We start from the raw sequence: 20340 nt of genomic DNA on the forward strand, positions 1-20340 counted from the left end.
GTGGTGTCCATTATTTCCCATTAGAAAACGTATATAACTTCAATAGCCACTGACAAAACAATGGACAACATTCTGAAACTGCCAATCTGATGAACGAATTGATACATTGTAACTTTGTTGTTGCTGTTTGGGGAAAGAGCACTTCCGCTTTGGTCTGATTCCAGCTCGCAAGAAACCAATCAAGACACATATACGTGACTTGTCATCCGATGTCATTATAGCGGGAAAAGGTGCATGTAAACAGGGTGTAGAAATCCATGCTGAGCCATTGTACTTTAAATCATGTTGCAGTTCTTTCTGGATTCCTATTGTCGACTCACACAGTATAAAGAAAACAACATGATTACACATAATGTCTTTATAACGGAGGAAATATACTTTGGCTATAATTTCCAACGTCGCATGCACATACGTCCAGCTGGTAACGTCATATATCCGGGACATGTGCCGCGTTCAAACCAACTGGGAACTCGGAAATCTTCGACTTCCGACTAGTGCGTTCAAAACAACTGGGAACTCCGAAATAAAACTAGGTCTGACTGGAAAAAAACGATTTGATCATTCATCCAACTCGGGAACTCGGGCCTCTTTCTTGAGCTCTGACTTTCCAAGCTGAAGAAAACAAACGTCATGATTTGCCTTCATATTTTTCCGAGTTCCAAGTGGTTTTGAACACAGCAATGGACAAGCGTAGTTGGTCGAGAAATGGCAGGCTGGTCTCCTAGACTAGGCGTAACATAGTAAACTAAAATCCGTTTGTTACGGTTACAGAAGGTAAAAACGAAAGGAGGGTGGGTGGTTGGTCGGTCAGGGTGGATATGACAAGAACATCTAGCAACCCAAAGGTTGTGTGTTCAAATCTCATCACGGACAACTTTATAACTACTTACTACTTTTTAGCTACTTAGCATGTTAGCTAATGCAAAGGTCTAAAACCCAAAGATTGTGTGTTCGAATCTCATCACGCACAACTTTAGCATTTTACCTAATTGGCAACCTTGCAACTACATTTGGGGCGGCAGGTAGCCTAGTGGTTAGAGTGTTGGGCCAGTAACCGAAAGGTTGCTATATCAAATCCCTGAGCAGACAAGGTAAAAATCTGTTCTTCTGCCCCTGAACAAGGCAGTTAACCCACTGTTCCTAGGCTGTCATTAAAGATAAGAATTTGTTCTTAACTGACTTGTCTAGTTAAATAATGGAGAAATTAACTACTCTGAAACTACTTAGCATGTTACCTAAATCCTGACCTTAATGCTAACGTAGCCACCTAGCTAACATTAGCCACAACAAATTGGAATTAGTAACATATCATACGTATTGCAAATTTGTAACATATCATAGAAATGGATAATTGACATCCGCAAATGAATACATATCATTTACATTTAGCAGACGCTCTTATCCAGAGCGACTTACATATCATTTGAGTGTCCCGGACTTTGTTGACAATGTTACGTCTACCCTTGAGTCCAGGTTGGAAATGGAGGTATCGGTTAGATAATGTACTTTTGGTTTCAACATACAATTATGGATACTTTTTCATAACACAAGTCTCTGATGGTGGAGACCGGTCTACGATAACATTAGTGTTGAAAAAAATAAGTTAGTTTTTATTTAACATTGGCGTTACTACTAGAAAATGTCTAATGTTGAGCACTGCACTGATTTATTATGGAGCAAAAATTCATTATTATTGAATGTGCTGATACCTCATGGAAGCAACAGTTGGTCTCTGGTTACCATTTGTGTGGTTGTTGGGGTGACACCACTGAGTGCTGTGTTTTTTTAGGTGACACCACTGAGTGATAAAAAAAATACATACGTTTTAAGTCGGTTAGTGTCCGTTTGCTATGTTTTGCGACAGCAGGGTCTCAGTATCTGTACTTACACATCATAGCTAGCTGTTTCTCGTTGGACGGCTGCACAGGGCTATGACCACTTTGTTTAATTTCTCAATAAAATAAAAACACAATACTCTACCCGTATCGTTTTTGTGTTCCGTATTTTGTTGTCAACTTATGAAGTTGTTTAAATTATTTACAAGACAGCTAATGTAGTTGGAAAACAATAATGTTGACTTTCATGGAAAGAAAGTTATATTTAATAGGCCCTCTACAGGTGAATCATTGCGTCTCGCCAAGGGCGGTGCAGCTCCCTGGATAGCGCTTTGGGATAGGCTGTTGCTGAGCTACCATGAAGAATGACAGCCGTCGAGACTTCCGGTTCTAGTCATAGGGCGATAACGATAAGAGCGCAGTTGCAGAATTTATAACAGGAGCCACAATGGCGGTTGTCGTCTCTTGACAGGGCTGTGGATGTTATTAAATCCACTATCATCGCCCTAAAGATAGGCCTGGTTGATTCCCAGAGCCATTAAAAATAAACTGGAACATCTACTGCACATGAAAATACTATAATTTCTGATCAATATCAAATTAACAAGAGATAAAATTATATTAAAAGGGACCATGTAAACAGTACCAACCGGGTCAAGTTTTCATTTTGTTCGAGAAACAACGTCGGCTGTTAATGACGGCTAACTGTTTGTTTATTGAACTCCAAAACCGTAAATCTAAGGAACAATAACACCTAAACTAAGCTTGGCACCGGACAAGGGAATCTAAAAGAAAAGGGACTTATTTTTTTCTTTCGTTTTTTACCAAACAGTATGCTAGCTACACAGAGCTAGCTAACCAAATAGAAACGGAGAAGAGCGCACAATGCTCCGATTTATTGTTTGGGCCTTTTCAGCCAGTTTCTCTAACTAGCTAAATGCACAGGCCTTCATTTTAGTGGCGTTTTTTGGCACTAGCAACCTTTATTTTTCTGCTTTGACAAACCATGCTTCCGAACGACTTGGATAATGCGTGAGGACTAAACCTGGGCAGACTATTTTCTATTTGTCGGCTTGCTTAGAACACTGGATCTCATTTTACCGGATTTCTGAGTACTACTCTCCCGTTAATGTATTATCTCGGCTACAGAGGCCCACGCTCGGGAGAGGTTCCGCCGCTGACGTGAGGAATGCCTGGGTCGGATAGACACCATGGGACCAAGAGGAAGCCGGAATCCAACAGTAGCATTGCCCTGCCGCCCCAAACAACGAGCGGCAACAGCGGGCTACACCAGACCCTGGTCCTGCCTCATACCTCTGCGGGCAACATGACGAGCAAGGACGGTAACCTCCAGTCAAAGTCGTCAGTGCCATCTTCTTCCAAGCGCAAACGGCATAAATCAGCCAAACATGGACGTGAGTCCGAGGTGGCTCAGGGCCCTGGTTTTTCTGCGCTCGCCTCCACAGCGCCTCCTTCCGTTGGCGCCGTGAAGCCGCTGGTAGAATATGACGACATAAGTTCCGATTCGGATACTTTTTCGGACCCGCCTGCTGAGAGAGGGTCTGGGGATCGGTTAGAACCTGTCCCAGATTATAGTAAAGGGGATGGGGGCGGGGCTGTTGGTAGAGATGGTCGGGAACACAAGCACCGACACTCTCGCAAAAAGTCAAAGGATCCCAACAAAGTTAGAGACTCTGGGGAAGGGGGTCAGAGTACCAAGAAAAAAAGCAGCAAAGACCGTGAGAGAGGGAGCTCTGGGAAAGTCAAGGAGAAGGTGGCCTCCCTGTCCTCTGTAGCATCCCTGTCCTCCGGGTCACGACGTCAGGGTCAGCTGGAGGCTGACTTGGGGCCAAAGCGTGGAGAGTTGCCCCCTTCCTCCCAGGCCCAAACTGCGGCCAGTGTGGGAAGCACCACATCCTCCTCCTCGTCATCTCGCAGCAAGGAGGGTGGCCACTCCGGGAAGTCTCGCAAGGATAAGCCACAGAAGAGAGAGGGACGGGAGGGGCGTGAGGGTCGGGGGGGATGCAACCGCCAGCCAGAGCACCTCTGCCTCTCAGAAGGTCCGGACGGAGAGGAGCCAACGCAAGTCCTCAAAGAGCCACAAGTCCAGCCCTAAGGGCAAGGGGCAGACTTCCTCGAGCAGGGGGAGCCCTCGCCGGAAGGTAACAGCCCCTACACAGTCCCCCAGCCCCCCAAGGAGAGGGGGTAATGGAAGCCCCATGGTCGGTGGTTACAGCCAGGAGGTGGACAGCTACCACCACCAGAGACGCAGGCCGGCCCCACAGAGCCCCAGCCCCTACAGGGAGATGTCCAGGCGGAGCAGGCAGAGGTCGGACAGCCCCTACGCCAGCAGGCAGAGGTCTTCCAGCTATGAGCGAGACGACAGCCCCTACTCCAGGAGACGCTCCATCAGTCCCTATGGTAACCGCAGGTCCTCCAGCGCTAGCCCTGTGTCCCGGTGAGTATTCTAGCCTGGCCCAGGCACCTTCCATTCAGTTTGCCTCATCTACACATTCACATTTATGCTAGTTGTGTAATACGTACCAAATCGCACTCTGTTCCCTTTATACAGCACTACTTTTGACCAGGCCCCACGAGACTCTGGTCAAAAGTAGTGGACTACAAATGGAATATGGTGTCATTTGAGACAGCCTAATACTAACATGGGCTATGGGCTACTACTAGCCACCCAATCTGTCGGTTATTCACTCACTGTATGCATGGCATGCACCTCCACACACAGAGGCATATTCACCAGTGCTGTCTAACACACATTGATTCTCACAAATGCCCAAAGAGCCTTTTTACTAAGGCCCAGTAAGGCCCCAAACGTGATAATGAACTGGTGTTGTTACTATTGATGTTCTCATTGGTCATACTGGAACAGGGCCAGGCCACTGGAGGAGACACCAGGTCCACTCTGACTGTTTCTACTGTTTGTTTTCTACCCCCTTTTGTCTGTGTGCTGAGGAGGTGTTTGTACTGTGTGTTTGATAAAGCTGCAATATGTATTTTTTGGGGACGACCTGACCAAATTCACATAGAATTGTGAGTTATAGATCTGCAATTCTCATCGAAAGTAAGTTTAAGAAACAGTAGATATGTTCTATGTGCGCTATTTCTATGCTTCCTGTTAAGTTTAGTTTTTGCGTCTTTTACTTTCGGTTTTGTACACCAGCTTCAAACAGCTGAAAATACAATATTTTGGGTTATAGACAATATTTCACAGCGACTTTAATTGGTACAATGATGCATTGCTTGTTTTGTCACAAACTGAAATTAGGCGAACTATTAGAATTTTAGCAAACAGGAAATGGCGGAGAGATTTCTGCATATTGCACCTTTTAAATCGTAAGTGGTCGAGACAGAGCTTTAGACAGCTGAGGATTGAGCCATGGGTAACAGACAGTACCTGCAGCTTCCTCTCCTGTGCTCCTAGCCTCAGGGTGGCTAGGCCAGGTTGCAATGTCCTGCATGGGCTACTTAAAACTATGGTCAGGGAAGAGACATTGATTCTATGTTCAGATGTGTTTGTGTGACATGCAGGGCTGTTTCTGCCAGGGAGTTGTTGCCTCTAGCCATGTGATGTAGAGGGGGAAGGGAAACCTATGGAAGTTAGGAGAGGCATCACATTGGGCTCAGACAGACAAACAGGCAAGGCCTGTGTGCTCCAGTCTACGGAAACCCTATGAGGAGCTGTGGTGGTCTTTGGAGCAGGAGAGGGCATTGGTTGGGGGATAGACTACACTAGCCAGACAGCAAGGTGGTGGTAGCTCTCCAGGGACAGGGTTGGAGAGCCTTGGGTTAGGCTGTTGACATTCAGCCATTTTGATTTTGTGTTGCATCAGAGAGTGGACCTTGAGCTTCTGTTGGTGGGAGGGGGCATAGCTGTACGATAAAACTAGGCCCTCCATAGTGATCGTTAAAAGGTTCTCTGCTGTCAGTAGACTGTTGAAAGATACTGCTGGTGAATCATGTTGGTGTAGTCTTTATTTTATTGAACCTTTATTTAACTTGGCATGTCAGTTAAGAACAAATTCTTATTTACAATGATGGCCTATCCCGGGCTCTAACCCGGACGACGCTGGGCCAATTGTGCACCGCCCTACGGGACTCCCAATCACGGTTGGTTGTGATACAGCCTGGAATCGAACCAGGGTCTGTAGTGACGCCTCTAGCACTGAGATGCAGTACCTTAGACCGCTGCGTCACTCGGGTGCCAGTCGAGCCTGTAGCTAACTGTAGGCTATTTGTTTAGTCTCGCTAATTAACTTCAATGTCCCAGTTATTAACTTATAATAATCATATTTTAGATTTAGTTTGTAGACTTTTATAAGGTTTCATGTTCAGGGACATGTTCACTTGCTACTAGTTCATTTGTTTTCCAAACCTTCAAACAAATGATTGAATCTGAATGTTGTCTCCGCAGTTAAAGGGATACTTAACTATTTTCGTCAGTGCCATATTCTTCCAAGCGCCCTTGATGAGGCCGTCATTGTAAATAAGAAATTGTTCTTAACTGATTTTCCTAGTAAAATAAAAATCTACTTTTCAAGAGTCAGATTAACTTGTGGATACCATTTTTATGTCTGCATGCAGTATGAAGGAAGTTGCCAACTAGCGCTAGCAGAATTGCTAACTAGTTAGCATTGTCTCGCAAAACTACCTGGAACTTCCTTCATACTGGACACAAAGATAAAAATGCTATTGATGAGCTTATCTCACTCTGCCAAAATCCCGAAGTAGCCCTTTTAAGTATGTTCAGAATCGTCATACTTTTCATCTTACGTCTCCCACATTTGAATAAGGGTTACTTTGATGGGTATCAAAAGTATGTATGGTGATGAGGTGTTTGAATTTATGTCCCTAAGCTATTTGGCCTAATGCCAGAGGAATGTTGAGGTTAACTCACAAGACCAGTAGACTTCTGGAGGACGTTTGTACACACATTGCTTTAGTCTGAACTTAAAGTAGCCTAAGGTTGTCCCCCTGACTGACCTAATTGTATGTTTGTATGCTGACTAAGGGAATGGGAAGTGTAGCTTATATGGAAGGAGACACAGCACACTGACCGCATTTACACATAAAATGAGTTATCTTAGCAAATAGCACTACCTCCCTGAACTTGCCTCTAACTGAGCTTGAATCAGGGTCCTGCCTCACCAACACACGTGACTGCCAGTTGACCACTTACAAACCAGTTGTTACAGAAAAGGATCCAATTCGATCGCACAATAGGTGAAATGCCAAGCTAGCTGTGGAGTGAGCTTGCCGCATGGTCTTATCTCATTATATAAACATAACACACGTTTGGTAGTTATCGTTTGCAATGACGTGCCATTTGTTGTTTTTATTAACACCTTAATACACAAGTGCACAATGCCCCAGTAATGTCGAATGGCCTTCCTTCTAGTTCCTCTTTCTTGGTGCTCACTCCCAATTTAGAGAGAGAGAGAGAGAACTTGCAGCCAACAAGGAGTTATTGTTTTCCTAACATCTTCCCTCTCTCTCTAGGCGCTCAGTTCGCTCCCGGAGTCGTTCGCCGCCTTTCTCCTCTTCCCGTCGCTCCTCGTCTCGCTCTCGCAACAAGAAGCATTCGTCCTCTGCCGGGGGGGCTGGGTCTCACAGCAGCCGGCCCACCAGCCGCTCCCCACCCTCCTCCCGCCTGCCACTCAACTCCAGCCTGGGGGCGGAGCTTAGCCGGAGGAAGAAGGAGCGCCAGGCTGCGGTGGCTGCAGCTCGCCCCCCCTCCCCTCCCCCTTCCTCACGCAAGACCAAGGGGTCCACTTCACGCCCCTCTAAAGCTGAGCCCGAGAGGGTACCTGAGAGAGACTCTGTCCAAGCCATGGACCTCCAGCCTCCACTCAGTGCACCCCAGCCCCAGGACACTCTTGTTGGGGAAGAACACGGCTCTGCATCTCCACCCTCCCCCTTCTCATCTCCTGCACCCCCTCTGCCCCCCGGTCAGACGACCCCACTACCTCCACCCCCTCTGCCCTCCACCCCTGTCACCCAACTTCAGCCACCTACACCCCAGGGCCAGACTGAGGCCAGCCTCGCACCCTCCACAGCCCTCTCCTCCTCCTCATTGTCGTCCCCCCAGTCCAAATCTCCTGCCCCCATGCCCACACGCAGCCCTGCCCGCCTGACACCCATCCACAAGACCTCCACTCTGCCCCCCCTGCCTTTACCACCCATGCTAGTGGGAGACTGCCAGGACAGGTAAGCCATGAAACTTGCATACACACACACACACACACACAACTCTCCTCTCCCCAGTCCTGTTGCTTGGCAAACGTGTTGTCATCAACAGAACAGTCATTAGGCCTATACCTTAGGCTCAGGTTTCACCCAACAGTCAGTCTCTCTGAAACACACACCTGCCTGCAGTACAGTACTGGAATTCTGAACAGATTACCTGAATGCTCTGTAGGGATACATTTGTGCTACAGACATAAGGAAAAGAAAATCCAAACTCACTAGAAAAACGATGATGCGGAAGAGTAATGAAATGTTATTTTTCTCTCCTTCCTTCTCTACCTTCAATCTCTCGCTCTCTCTCTCTCTCTCCTTCCATCAGTCCGAAGAAGTCCACTCCTCCTCAGAGGTCTTCCAGGAAGGAGAAAGAGGTGCGGAATCGGCCGTCTCTGATCGACCTCCCGCTGCCCCCCACGCTGGCCGGAGGTGACCCCTCTCCCCCTCAGTCCCCCGTCTACAGAGCTCCACCTCCACCCCTGTCCGCTCTCAAGAAGAGACCAAAGTGAGTTCCTATCTGCTCAACCTAACCTACCCTTCTCCTCCTTATCAATCGCCCCGAACCTCCTCTCTACACTCCTCTTTTCCACAGCCCTCCTCTCCCACCGCAGCCTATTTCCTTTCAACAGAAACAAACAATAAGCATAAGATAGTACAAAGTTATCATCAAGGGCTTATTCCGTGAGGTAAAACGTTTCCTAATAGCAAGTCTCCTCGGCTCTCCTGTCTAGGTTTTGCTGTCCACGCTATGGCGAACGCAAACAGACACAGAGCGACTGGGGCAAACGCTGCGTGGACAAGTTTGACATCATCGGCATTATCGGGGAGGGCACCTACGGCCAGGTCTACAAGGCCAAGGACAAAGACACCGGTGAGAGCCCCGTGTGCTGCCCCTTCCACTGACATACCTGTGTGTCGTTGTTCTTGAGAGAGGCTCAAAGGATCACCACGCCTGCATTGTGTGTGTATGCCACGGGGTGTGACTGATCTCGCCTCCCCGTGTCCCCTTTGCTGCAGCCTCTCTATGTGTGTCTTTCAGAGGGATTTGAAATTAAGCAGGAGACGCATTTCCGCTGGGCGTCCGTGTACATTGGACAAATGTGTTTTTTTTATTTAGCACATTTATTCATCTGTTGATCAGGACAATCGACGGAGTTGGTACCATAAAACGGACGTTTTCATCCGCCCCCTACATTGAACATTGACGTACTCTGTAATGTTCATGTTGTTCTCCTGCCCTCCAGGTGAGCTGGTGGCTCTGAAGAAGGTGCGTCTGGACAATGAGAAGGAGGGCTTCCCCATCACGGCCATCCGAGAGATCAAGATCCTCCGCCAGCTCAACCACCGCAGCGTGGTCAACATGAAGGAGATCGTCACAGACAAACAGGACGCACTGGACTTCAAGAAGGACAAAGGTGTGTGTGTGTGTGGGGGGGGGGGGTTTGCTTGGTGTATGTCTGTGCCTGTATGCGTGTGTATGCGCATCCCCCTTACCGCTGCCTGTCCCGTCAGGTGCCTTCTACCTGGTGTTTGAGTACATGGATCATGACCTGATGGGTCTGCTGGAGTCGGGGCTGTGTCAGTTCTCCCAGGAACACGTGAGGAGCTTCATGAGACAGCTGATGGAGGGACTGGACTACTGCCACAAGAAGAACTTCCTGCACAGAGACATCAAGTGCTCCAACATACTGCTCAACAACAGGTACTAGTGTAGCATGGTAATATCACGGTACCAAAACGTCATGATTACTTATGATACCAACATTCTAACATACCGTAGTACCGTTTCCTATGATACTACTGAGTCTTTCAGCCCTACCGATCTAAAGAACCTGCTGCCTATTATAAAGTCAGTTTGGTTTATAAAGTCAGTTGAATTTAAGCATCAGCCACTAGTCACTTGTATGCACAGGTCCAATAATGTCCACTTCACGTTCATGCGCATATCACGTATGGCAGCTATAATCAGCCAGCCGCATCCCCTACCAGCCCTCACTCACCTGCTTCTCTCAGCATCCCCTACCAGCCCTCACTCACCTGCTTCTCTCAGCATCCCCTACCAGCCCTCACTCACCTGTTTCTCTCAGCATCCCCTACCAGCCCTCACTCACCTGTTTCTCTCAGCATCCCCTACCAGCCCTCACTCACCTGCTTCTCTCAGCATCCCCTACCAGCCCTCACTCACCTGCTTCTCTCAGCATCCCCTACCAGCCCTCACTCACCTGCTTCTCTCAGCATCCCCTACCAGCCCTCACCCACCTGCTTCTCTCAGCATCCCCTACCAGCCCTCACTCACCTGCTTCTCTCAGCATCCCCTACCAGCCCTCACCCACCTGCTTCTCTCAGCATCCCCTACCAGCCCTCACACACCTGCTTCTCTCATCATCCCCTACCAGCCCTCACTCACCTGCTTCTCTCAGCATCCCCTACCAGCCCTCACCCACCTGCTTCTCTCAGCATCCCCTACCAGCCCTCACTCACCTGCTTCTCTCAGCATCCCCTACCAGCCCTCACTCACCTGCTTCTCTCAGCATCCCCTACCAGCCCTCACTCACCTGCTTCTCTCAGCATCCCCTACCAGCCCTCACTCACCTGCTTCTCTCAGCATCCCTTACCAGCCCTCACTCACCTGCTTCTCTCAGCATCCCCTACCAGCCCTCACTCACCTGCTTCTCTCAGCATCCCCTACCAGGCCTCACCCACCTGCTTCTCTCAGCATCCCCTACCAGCCCTCACTCACCTGCTTTTCTCAGCATCCCCTACCAGCCCTCACTCACCTGCTTCTCTCAGCATCCCCTACCAGCCCTCACTCACCTGCTTCTCTCAGCATCCCCTCTTCATGCTCATCTACTCCTCCATTCTTTTTTCAAATATAATTTAGCCGTGATGGCGAGCGAGGATGCAGACCCTGATGTCTTCTGTTAGATTTGTACGTGTGTTACATTGGAGCAGCGCGCAGTTCAAGCAATGTTGCTACATTGTATAATTTCATCGCCTGTTATAGCCAAGAACACCGGCCAGTCAGAGTAGACTTTGCAAGTTCACTGTCATACAGCCTCTGAGTGTCAGAGAGGGGAAATGGAGCATCACTTCACGACAGGCATGCTTGCAGCTTGACTGCAAAGAAAACGGCTTGTCTCTAGCCTAAACTGCAACAACAGCAAAACATCTGAGCAATATTACCAGAGATACCTTTTTGTCTTTCTAGCGGGATTCTTGCGCATTTTATATAATTTCACAAACCGTGTCGCGGGTCGTTTTTTTTTTTAAACTAATCCGGGGTCGCTAACTTTGTTCAGTCATGTCACCTAGCTAGCTAACAATCTGGTAACTTGACAGTAGCTTTAGGCTAATTTGATTGGCACAGGAAGAAAGGAAAAGGGTCTGCTACTCATGAGATGTGCTTCAAGGCTAGATTCATATAGACCTAATGCAAGACTAAACTATATCAAATGTCTATTTCTTTCTGGGGCTCCTTAAATTCTGTTTGGTGCCTAACGTTTTAAAAGTTGGGAGCAGTGTGTGTGTGTTTGTGAGAGAGAGAGTGGTGTGTGTTTATGAGAGAGGGAGACAGTGTGTGTGAGGGACTGTGTCTGTGTTAACTGAGGAGTAAATGTGTCGTGCAGCGTTTTCCCCTTACTGCTACAATGACATGCAGATCATTATGCATGTCTATTCCTTCCTCCCATTCCTCCAGCCAAGTCACAGGTAGACCTTTGCAAATATCAGCAAATCAGCCGTTCTATGCAGTTAAATGCAATGTGTTGTATTGAGTAGACATGTGAATTTCAGTGACAGGTTTTTGCGTAGCACATGCGCAGAACATTTAGGAAGTGGGAACAAGTGTCCAGGAGACGGTGTGAACAGGATGCTAGGCCAATGATTGTATCGTATCATTAGTAAAATGATGGTATCGTAACAACACTAATAGGTTCACAAGGAGGAAGGAACAGTGTTTCTCCACCCCAGGCCCATGGCCCGGTCCGTGAGATGTTGCTGGCCGGTCGCTGAGATGGTTCACTGTCCATTTTAAATGATCCAGTTCCGCGGTGCTAGTTTTAAAGGTAGACTCAACGAGATGACGAGCAGCACCGCAGATAATGAGGTGAGCGTGACGCAAGACTTTCCTGTCACACGGAGTATCTCTGCGCCTCACGCTGCCACAACGTGGTATCTACGGGACCAAAACAGGGGGCCGACTTCAGCCTCGCGCTTCAACGCTCTTAGTTGTCGTGGAAATTGACCCACTGCTGTTGTTTACTTGGTGCAGCTACGTCATCGCGCTGTTTTGATTGAATTATTCACTTAGTTAGGGTTGTGTAAGTTAACAGCTGTAGAAATGTAATGCGTTGTCTTGTTATTGAGTTTGATTCTCTGTCTCTAACTTCTTTCATCTCTCTCCTTGTGCAGTGGTCAGATCAAACTGGCTGACTTTGGTTTGGCCCGCCTCTACAACTCGGAGGAAAGGTGAGACTTGGATTTCTCAAGTTGCTTCGGAGCAACGATGACATCATCATAAAGTCAGAGGTCCTTCCTGCCTCTGGTTCAAACGTTTTTAAACTGTGACCCTCGCACTGGCCTTTTCTCATTTGGGGAAAAAGCCCGTCCTCCACCCTCTCTCCTCTGTCCGACGACCTCTGTGACACGGAAACCGATAAGTGGTGGAGGAATTTTCAATTCCTTAGTAGGTGACCGGAACAGTGTCCTTCCCTCCTTGATAGCCACCTTTCATGAGGATGTGTATCCTACCAGAGTCCTTCACGGAAGAGTTTTGATATCTGCCGCACCCCCTTTGAGTCCGCTTTTGTTTTGTTGGAGGAGAAAAGCATGCACACAAACAATATGCTGCTTATCGTTTTATCTATTAAACAAACTTCCTTTCGTTTTTATCACTTTACACATTTATTTTGGGATCCACCCATGTAAACCTAATTTGCCTCATGATCTGTGAGTGGAGGAGTCTCATTTCATACAAGCACATTTTCATCCATGTTCCCTCTCCTCGATTACCTTTGACCTTCTTCAAAAGAAAGCGAGAAAAGACGGAGGAGAGAGGACGCTGGAGTTGAGCAAATCCAATTGAGAAAAGGCCTCTGTTGCCATGGCAGTCTGAATGAAAACACCTATCTATTCCAATGATTCCCCACTAGGTGGTGCTGTGTCCTGTATAAAGAGGTTCTCCCTCCGTCAGCCCATTGTTGAGCGATGAATTGTGGGTGTTTGGGAACTGGAGGGCAGAGTAGAGGTACTGGTACTGTATCTGCGTGTGATATCTGAATGTTCCCTTCCCTGCTCTCTCCAGTCGACCCTACACTAATAAAGTAATCACGCTATGGTACCGGCCCCCTGAGCTCCTCTTGGGAGAGGAGAGGTACTCTCCAGCCATCGACGTCTGGAGCTGCGGGTTAGTACACACACACACACACACACACACACCGCCATGCACCTGGACACATTTCATTCACACTCATTCTCCAATCAAACATGCTCTATGTAGGAAAACAGATTGCACTTACCTTGTTTTTCCACATGGTGTCACTATAAAACTGCTATATCATTTTGACTGAAGTAGTTGGAGCTCTAAATCTAAGGACTGGCAAAGAATTATCACTCTTAACAAATCCTAACTCAAGATTTGTAAATCCTTTTTTTTATTTTTTATGTGAGTTGCCAACATTGTCCATTGACTGTTTGTGCACAGGTGTATTCTGGGAGAACTGTTCACCAAGAAGCCCATCTTCCAGGCCAATCAGGAGCTGCTGCAGTTAGAGTTGATCAGGTATGCTGCTGTTGCCCCCTGCTGCCTGGAAGACTGCATCGCCACATTAAAATCCTGTCTGACATGGCAGCCTTACTTAACAGGCGGACCGCAGTCCAGACCCAGAATGGGGTCAATACGGACCGCGGGTCCTGACTTTCTTTTGTTTTTGGAACTCTTTTGGGCTTTCAACCTACTGCTGTTGAGTGCGATTTGTAAATTTGGAAGGGCATGGGCAGGTTTCCTCTTATGCTATTCACTGACAGATCTTAAAGAGCTGTTTTTAACGTGTCATAAATGTCCAGTTGATGTCAACTAGAGAGGTAAGTTGACCAACTACCTAAATCTTGTAGTTTTCATGGCCAAATGATGTGCCCAGGGGCCTCGAGCCACATTGGTCCCCCTTTTTAGATTTTTTTGAGTCACGCGGGTATCATATGAACACACATAAGAAATTGCAAAATGTGTAGAATTGCAGGAAATTTGCTTATTTAAAGTATGTTCTCTTCGCCAACAAGAGGGGTGTGAACCATTTCGGGTCGTATTGGTTTTGAGGTGGGGGTTTGTTACTACACTGATAAATGACTGCCCATCTGGACCTTTGCTGCCTAGGAAATTTGTGGGACTGGACCTTCTCAAATAGTAGTTGAATACCCCTGCTATATAGTGGACTACTTTTGACCAGAGCTCTAAGGGCCTTGGTCAACAGCATTGCACTATATAGGGAATAGGCTGCCATCTGGGATACAGTCCATGTTTACCACAGCTCTAACTCTCTCCCTGTCTGTCTCAGTCGTCTGTGTGGGAGCCCCTGTCCCGCTGCCTGGCCTGACGTCATCAAGCTGCCCTACTTCAACACCATGAAGCCCAAGAAACAGTACCGCCGACGGCTACGCGAGGAGTTTGCCTTGTATGTAACATAACATGGACACCACTGGATTTTCTTGTCCTTTCAGCAATCTGATAATTGTGGCAGTACATCAGTTGTTGATGCTATTTGTTTGACTCGCACGCTCTAATCTCTCTCTCTCTCTGTCAGTCTGCCTGCTCAGGCCCTGGACCTGCTGGACCGCATGCTGACCCTTGACCCTGCGCGGCGCTGCACGGCCGAACAGGCCCTCAATAGTGACTTCCTGTGTAACGTGGAGCCCAGCAAGATGTCCCCACCCAAGTGAGGACCTCGTCTTTGCCCTGTCCTTTCCTGGGCCCATTACATCTAGAGAACAACCTCAAACTATCCACCACCATACTTCCAAACCCTTATTGCTTTCTTTCTGTCACACCCAACACCCCTATCGCTTTCTTTCCCATACATTTACCTTTTTCCTTTCTGTTTCTCTCCCTCATGCTTTCATCACCCTGTTTTTGCCTCTTTATCATTCTCTCTCTCTCTCCAGTCTCCCTCACTGGCAGGACTGCCACGAGCTGTGGAGTAAGAAGCGGCGGCGCCAGCGTCAGAGCGGGCTGCCCGAGGATGTGCCTGTGCCCAAAGTGCCCCGTAAGGACCCCTCGGGGGCTTCCAGTGGAGAGAACAGCCGGCCCCAAGCCAGCCCAGCTGGAGCCCCGCCCCCTCCGCCGGGAAGACCAACCTCCTCAGCCATCTCAGCCAATGAGCTAGCAGGTCAGGCAGACACAGTAGTCACAGTTCGCTACTATAGAAGAACATACCCTTATCCAAATGTCTCCTTGGTTAGATAGTGGCTGCACAGGTAGACAAGGGTTGTTGTAAGTCTATAATGTGAACACATGTTGTCTCCATACGCTCTCAGCAGGCTGCTGTCTACAGTATGTGTGACCATTGTCTCTCTCACATCAGGCCTGGGTGCTGCAGCGGAGCAGCTGAACCAGACAGAGCTGGCTGTACTGTTGAACCTGCTGCAGAGACAGACAGACCTCAGCCTGCCTCAGATGGCCCAGCTCCTCAACGTCTCCTCCAACCCAGAGAGCCAGCAGCAGCTGGAGACCCTTAGCCAGTCCCTGTCTGCCCTGACCGAGGCCTCCCACCACCGGGGAGCCTCAGAGGACCAGGGTCCGGCTAGGTCCCAGCCCCCCGAACCTCCCCCAGAGCCTCAGGAGCCCTCCCCGCACCACAGCGAGCCGCCCCTCAGCCAGGACGACCAGACCAACCTCCTGGCCCTCCTATTGGGCCAGCTCATCAAGCCGCAGGCCGAGGGGGTTGAGCAAGGCGACGAGAGCAATGGCGTCCAATCAGAGGAGGCGGTGACTCGCGGTTCGTCAGCCTCCACTGCTGACCGCAAGGGCAAGTCTGGGTTCAGTCTCTAGGGGGGCGGGGCAAAGAGCACTGGGTCAGGGGGATCTCACAGGAGACTGGTGGACGATCTTGTCATGGTGCGGATCTTGTCATCAGTTATTTTTCTGCTTACCATAAAGCAGTTGTAAATTACTTTATAAACGAGCTGATGAGATGAAAGATCTTAACTAAATGGCAAATCGAAAGAAAGATTCCACGGTTACTTTACATTTTTTTTGTTGAGGAAGATGAGTTTTATGTTGTCTAGACCCACCACCTCTCCCCCCTCCTCTCACCAACAGTTTCACCCCCCTCCACCCACCTTTTGTCTGTCTCACCCGTCACCCACTTCAAAGGCTACTTTCACCCACTCAGTCACACATAGGTGGAAACATACCATACATGAAGTTGGCAAGTCCTCAAGATGTCTGACCAGAGTGGCTTCCGGACGGCCCAGGTCACATGGACTGGGCTTTGGGCACAAGGACTTTTCTCATTGGTGTGAATGTAAACTAAGAGAAGGTTTGTAGTTTTACAGCGTTAGAAAGAAAATGGTTCACACTGCACTCTTCCCTTCATCCTTTCACTCCTGCCTCTATCACCCTATTTTCTTTTCCCATTCCCTCTTTCTCTCTCATTTCTCCATTTGTTAAAGCAGGTTTCTTGGATTGTTCTTCCTTCCATAAAAATATATTGATTCAAAACCAGTCTGTAATGTCCACATTTTTATGAAGAAAGTCTAATAAATTATCAAGCAAAAATAAATGTTTTGAACCTTAGACTTCACCTGCATGTCTTTCATTTAACTTTTATTTAAATCACACATTTAAATTTCATTTTTGTATGTTGTCTTTTACATTAGACCTCAGAATCATCCAACGCTAGTAAAGCGCTCTCCTCTGTAGTCAACCTACTGTTGGCACTTAAAGCAACAACCCTGTTGCCTAGGAAACAATTATAGCAGCAGTGTTTCCTGGTAGCCATGACAGCAGACTGAGTAGACATCTTTCTGTCTCAGCTTTATGGCCTGCATGGAGCTTTACGCACCTCTCTCCCTGTAGTGTCATCCCAAACCCAAACTTCAGGTTTTACCCCTCCCTGTCCATAATAACCCATGCTCATATTGTTGTTGAAATATTACTGAGTGTCTGTCAGGTTGGAACAAACCCTGAGGTGAGTATCCCCCCTCTACTATGTAAAGTGCTTTGGGTGTCTTTGGGTGTCTTGAAAAGTCCAATCAATTATTATTGTTATAAAGACCCCCCCCCCCATGTCCTGCGTCTTTCTTTTGTTGTTCACATACGTGTGTGAATAAATGTTATGTCGATTATTTTAGGTCACCATGAGATCTTTTGATATTCCATCATCTCTCAACATTCCAACTTGTCTGTCAACATTCCAAAATGTTGGTACACATTAAACACCTACGTAAGGATTTTATAACATACCATGAACCAAGGGGGGAGGAATAACGTAGGTGGCACACTTCCAGACTCATTTAGAGAATGGACATTTATCATCGCAATTGTGGTATTTAGTAGCATTATCAACCCATGACAGCTACACATTTTACTCATCCAATTCTACAGTAGCCTATTGAAAACATTTATCCAACTGAAACGACATTGTTGACTGGATGGTGAGGATTCAGCGGTAGGAATGGTACATGATCTCCCTCTGCTGGCCACGGTGGGAGATACAGCTGTACGTTGTCTAGACCGCACTCACAAACACTTACCTGGGACATTTCACTAAAGGGAACTGAATACAAATGTGTCTGTAGTGTAGATGATGGCACAAATGTCCAGGTGAAATCTCACTGTAACTGCGTGTGCTTTTGTGTTTCTTGTAAATACCTGATTGACTGTCTTGTTTTCTCTGACCCCCCCCCCCTCAGACTGTGCAGTCACCAAGCGGAAGCAGCGGATCGGAACAAATCAGGTCCCTCCATCCTCCGAGCGATGTCCCCCCTCTCCGCCTGGCCCTCCACCCTCAGCCCTCCTCTCTCCTGGCCAGCAGCAGCCCAGCTCTGAACCCCAGCCTGGGTCCGGTCAGGACATCAGCCCAGCGGTGGCAGCCGCCCTGCTGCAGCTCATCTCCCAGCAGGACCCAGAGGCTGGGACCCAGTGCAGCAGGGACCACTCCCCCGCCGTGGGCACCCCTGTCCGGGGACAGCCACCTCCTGCCTGGACAACTGACTCCCCTAAACCATCCCCTGCCAGAGAGCCTCCTACTGGCATGGAACCCACTGCCTCTGCTATCCCAGCACAGTTCCCCAAGGACCAGGACCTCCGCTTTGCCCACAGGACCGCTCGCTGATCCTGGCTAGGCCTGTTTAGAGACCTGGGGTACAGTGGGCCGACCTACAGGGACAGGAGCCAGGGACACCCACTGTACTGATAATGATGATACTATAGAGCAGTTTCTCTAGGTGGGAACAGAAGAGCAGGTCACCTGAGCAGGTGTATATTGGAAGATGTGAGGTAGATGGCTGTGAGATTGTTAGTCTGGAGAAAAGAGCAGGTCTTTGGGTCTGGATATTTTGAGGATGTTATTGTGAAGATGGACAGTGTTGGTTTGGCTAAAGGACAAACTAAGCCCCACTACAGACAGACAGATTGGGGTTGGGCCTTGGTGAGGGTTCTAGACCTGGGGGTGGGACAAAGTTCCACACCCTTCAATCACTAACACTGCCCCCTCTGGACCTCCTGACTTGCTGAAGAAGTTGGTTCCTAACGAGGTCCACACATGGAATGTGATCAGCTGTGATTTTTTTTTTTGTTTAATTTACAACTCAAATGATTGTTACGTCTACTGCAGTGCCCTCTAACGATGAGGCTATCAGTGGGTTTTGGAGTCTGGTGTCCTCACTCCTTTTCATCTGCGTTTCAATGGGTGGGGGTTGGCGTCTGCTACGCATGACACCGGTGGAACAAAGAACAAGTCTGAAGTGTAGAGGTGGTTAACTGGGGGTACAGATGTAAAACACTGGGACTGAGAGTGAGTTAACTACTCAGTCAGTCTCATCATGCTAGCTGGCTCCTGACTTTCGACCTTGTGCCTCCTTTGTGACCTTAGCAACCCCTGAATGATCTTTGCCCACACGGAAGAGTTGGGTTGTTTCTTCTGTTCTGGAAGGCACATTTAACAAGAGAAGGCATGGCTCCAAATGAATAAGCATACCTTGTGTGTCCTTGGCCAAAGGTACTGTAAAATAAGGTATTTGGGTCTCAGTCCTATCTCCCCTTGTTGTCTCTCTCGCTCAATCTATGTACGTCAGCCTCAGTTAGCTTTCCCATGTAGAAATGAAAATGTTGATTCTTGATCGCGCTCTCTCTCTCTCTCTCTAGGATCCGGTACATGTGCCTCTCTAACCCTCATACTCCCTCTGCTACACCCTGTCAGAAAACACAAACTCTGACACCGTCTCTTTAACTGCTCTACTATACTCACTAGTCTTTCATTGACCTTCTGGTCACAGCTAGCAAGCCGGTCACCCAACCCCATAGTGACTGGACACCTATAGACCTACACACACACACACACACCTCTCCAAAGCTTTCCCTGATGATCTCTGATAGCCTTGAGTTATCTCTTGCCTCCCTGCCTAATGCTGTGCAGCAAATATGTTTTTTGTGTGATTATTTTCTACTTTAAAGACAAAGTTACATGTTAAAAAGATGGTCCATGGTTTTGTTTCCTTTGTTATGTTTTGGGAAGGGAGAAATTGGGAAGAGATCTGGCTTGGGGTTTCATGTGACCATGTGACTGTAAAAGATGATATTTTGTAATATGTGTTTTCTCGGTTCAATTTATTAAAGGAAATCATGCGACCAGAAAGTTTTAAAAAGTGATGCGCTTTATTCTCTTATCATGTACACAGAGTATACCAAACACTAGAAACACTTTCCTAATATTGAATACTAGCCCTTTTGCCCTCAGAACCGCCATAATTAGTCATGGCATGGACTCTACAAGGTGTCGAAAGCATTCGACAGGGATGCTGGCCCATGTTGACTCCAATGCTTCCCACAGTTGTCAAATTGGGTGGATGTCCTTTGGGTGGTAGACCATTCTTGATACATATGGGAAACTGTTGAGTGTGAAACCCAGCAGCATTGCAGTTCTTGTCACAAACCAGTGTGCCTGGCACTTACTACCATACCCTGTTAAAGGCCTTTTGTCTTGCCCATTCACCCTCTGGCACACACACAAAATCCATGTCTGAATTGTCTCAAAGC

The 20340-nt window shown here is 47.9% G+C and overlaps 1 protein-coding gene across 1 annotated transcript; it reads left to right on the plus strand.

Annotated features, from left to right (window-relative positions):
* The first annotated feature begins 3924 nt into the window (after positions 1 to 3924).
* cdk12 (cyclin-dependent kinase 12) lies at positions 3925 to 19939 on the plus strand. Its single transcript, XM_014204071.2, has 14 exons — positions 3925 to 4293; positions 7350 to 8057; positions 8416 to 8595; positions 8822 to 8961; positions 9335 to 9505; positions 9603 to 9792; positions 12501 to 12557; positions 13393 to 13494; positions 13792 to 13869; positions 14642 to 14758; positions 14888 to 15019; positions 15246 to 15469; positions 15665 to 16108; positions 17997 to 19939. Exons 1-14 carry the CDS (start codon positions 4055 to 4057, stop codon positions 18416 to 18418), a joined length of 3204 nt encoding a protein of 1067 aa, XP_014059546.2. The 5' UTR covers positions 3925 to 4054; the 3' UTR covers positions 18419 to 19939.
* The last annotated feature ends 401 nt before the right edge of the window (positions 19940 to 20340 follow it).

This window comes from Salmo salar, chromosome ssa06, assembly GCF_905237065.1.
Source record: "Salmo salar chromosome ssa06, Ssal_v3.1, whole genome shotgun sequence".
In the NCBI taxonomy this organism is placed as follows: Eukaryota; Metazoa; Chordata; class Actinopteri; order Salmoniformes; family Salmonidae; genus Salmo; species Salmo salar.

Excerpts from the sequence above, each read along its gene's own strand:
- cdk12 (XM_014204071.2), top strand. The coding sequence starts at position 4,055 with ATGGTCGGTGGTTACAGCCAGGAGGTGGACAGCTACCACCACCAGAGA. Across the intron at positions 14,759-14,887 it reads CTACGCGAGGAGTTTGCCTT|TCTGCCTGCTCAGGCCCTGG; the intron begins GTATGTAACATA and ends TCTCTCTGTCAG. Across the intron at positions 15,470-15,664 it reads CTCAGCCAATGAGCTAGCAG|GCCTGGGTGCTGCAGCGGAG; the intron begins GTCAGGCAGACA and ends CTCTCACATCAG.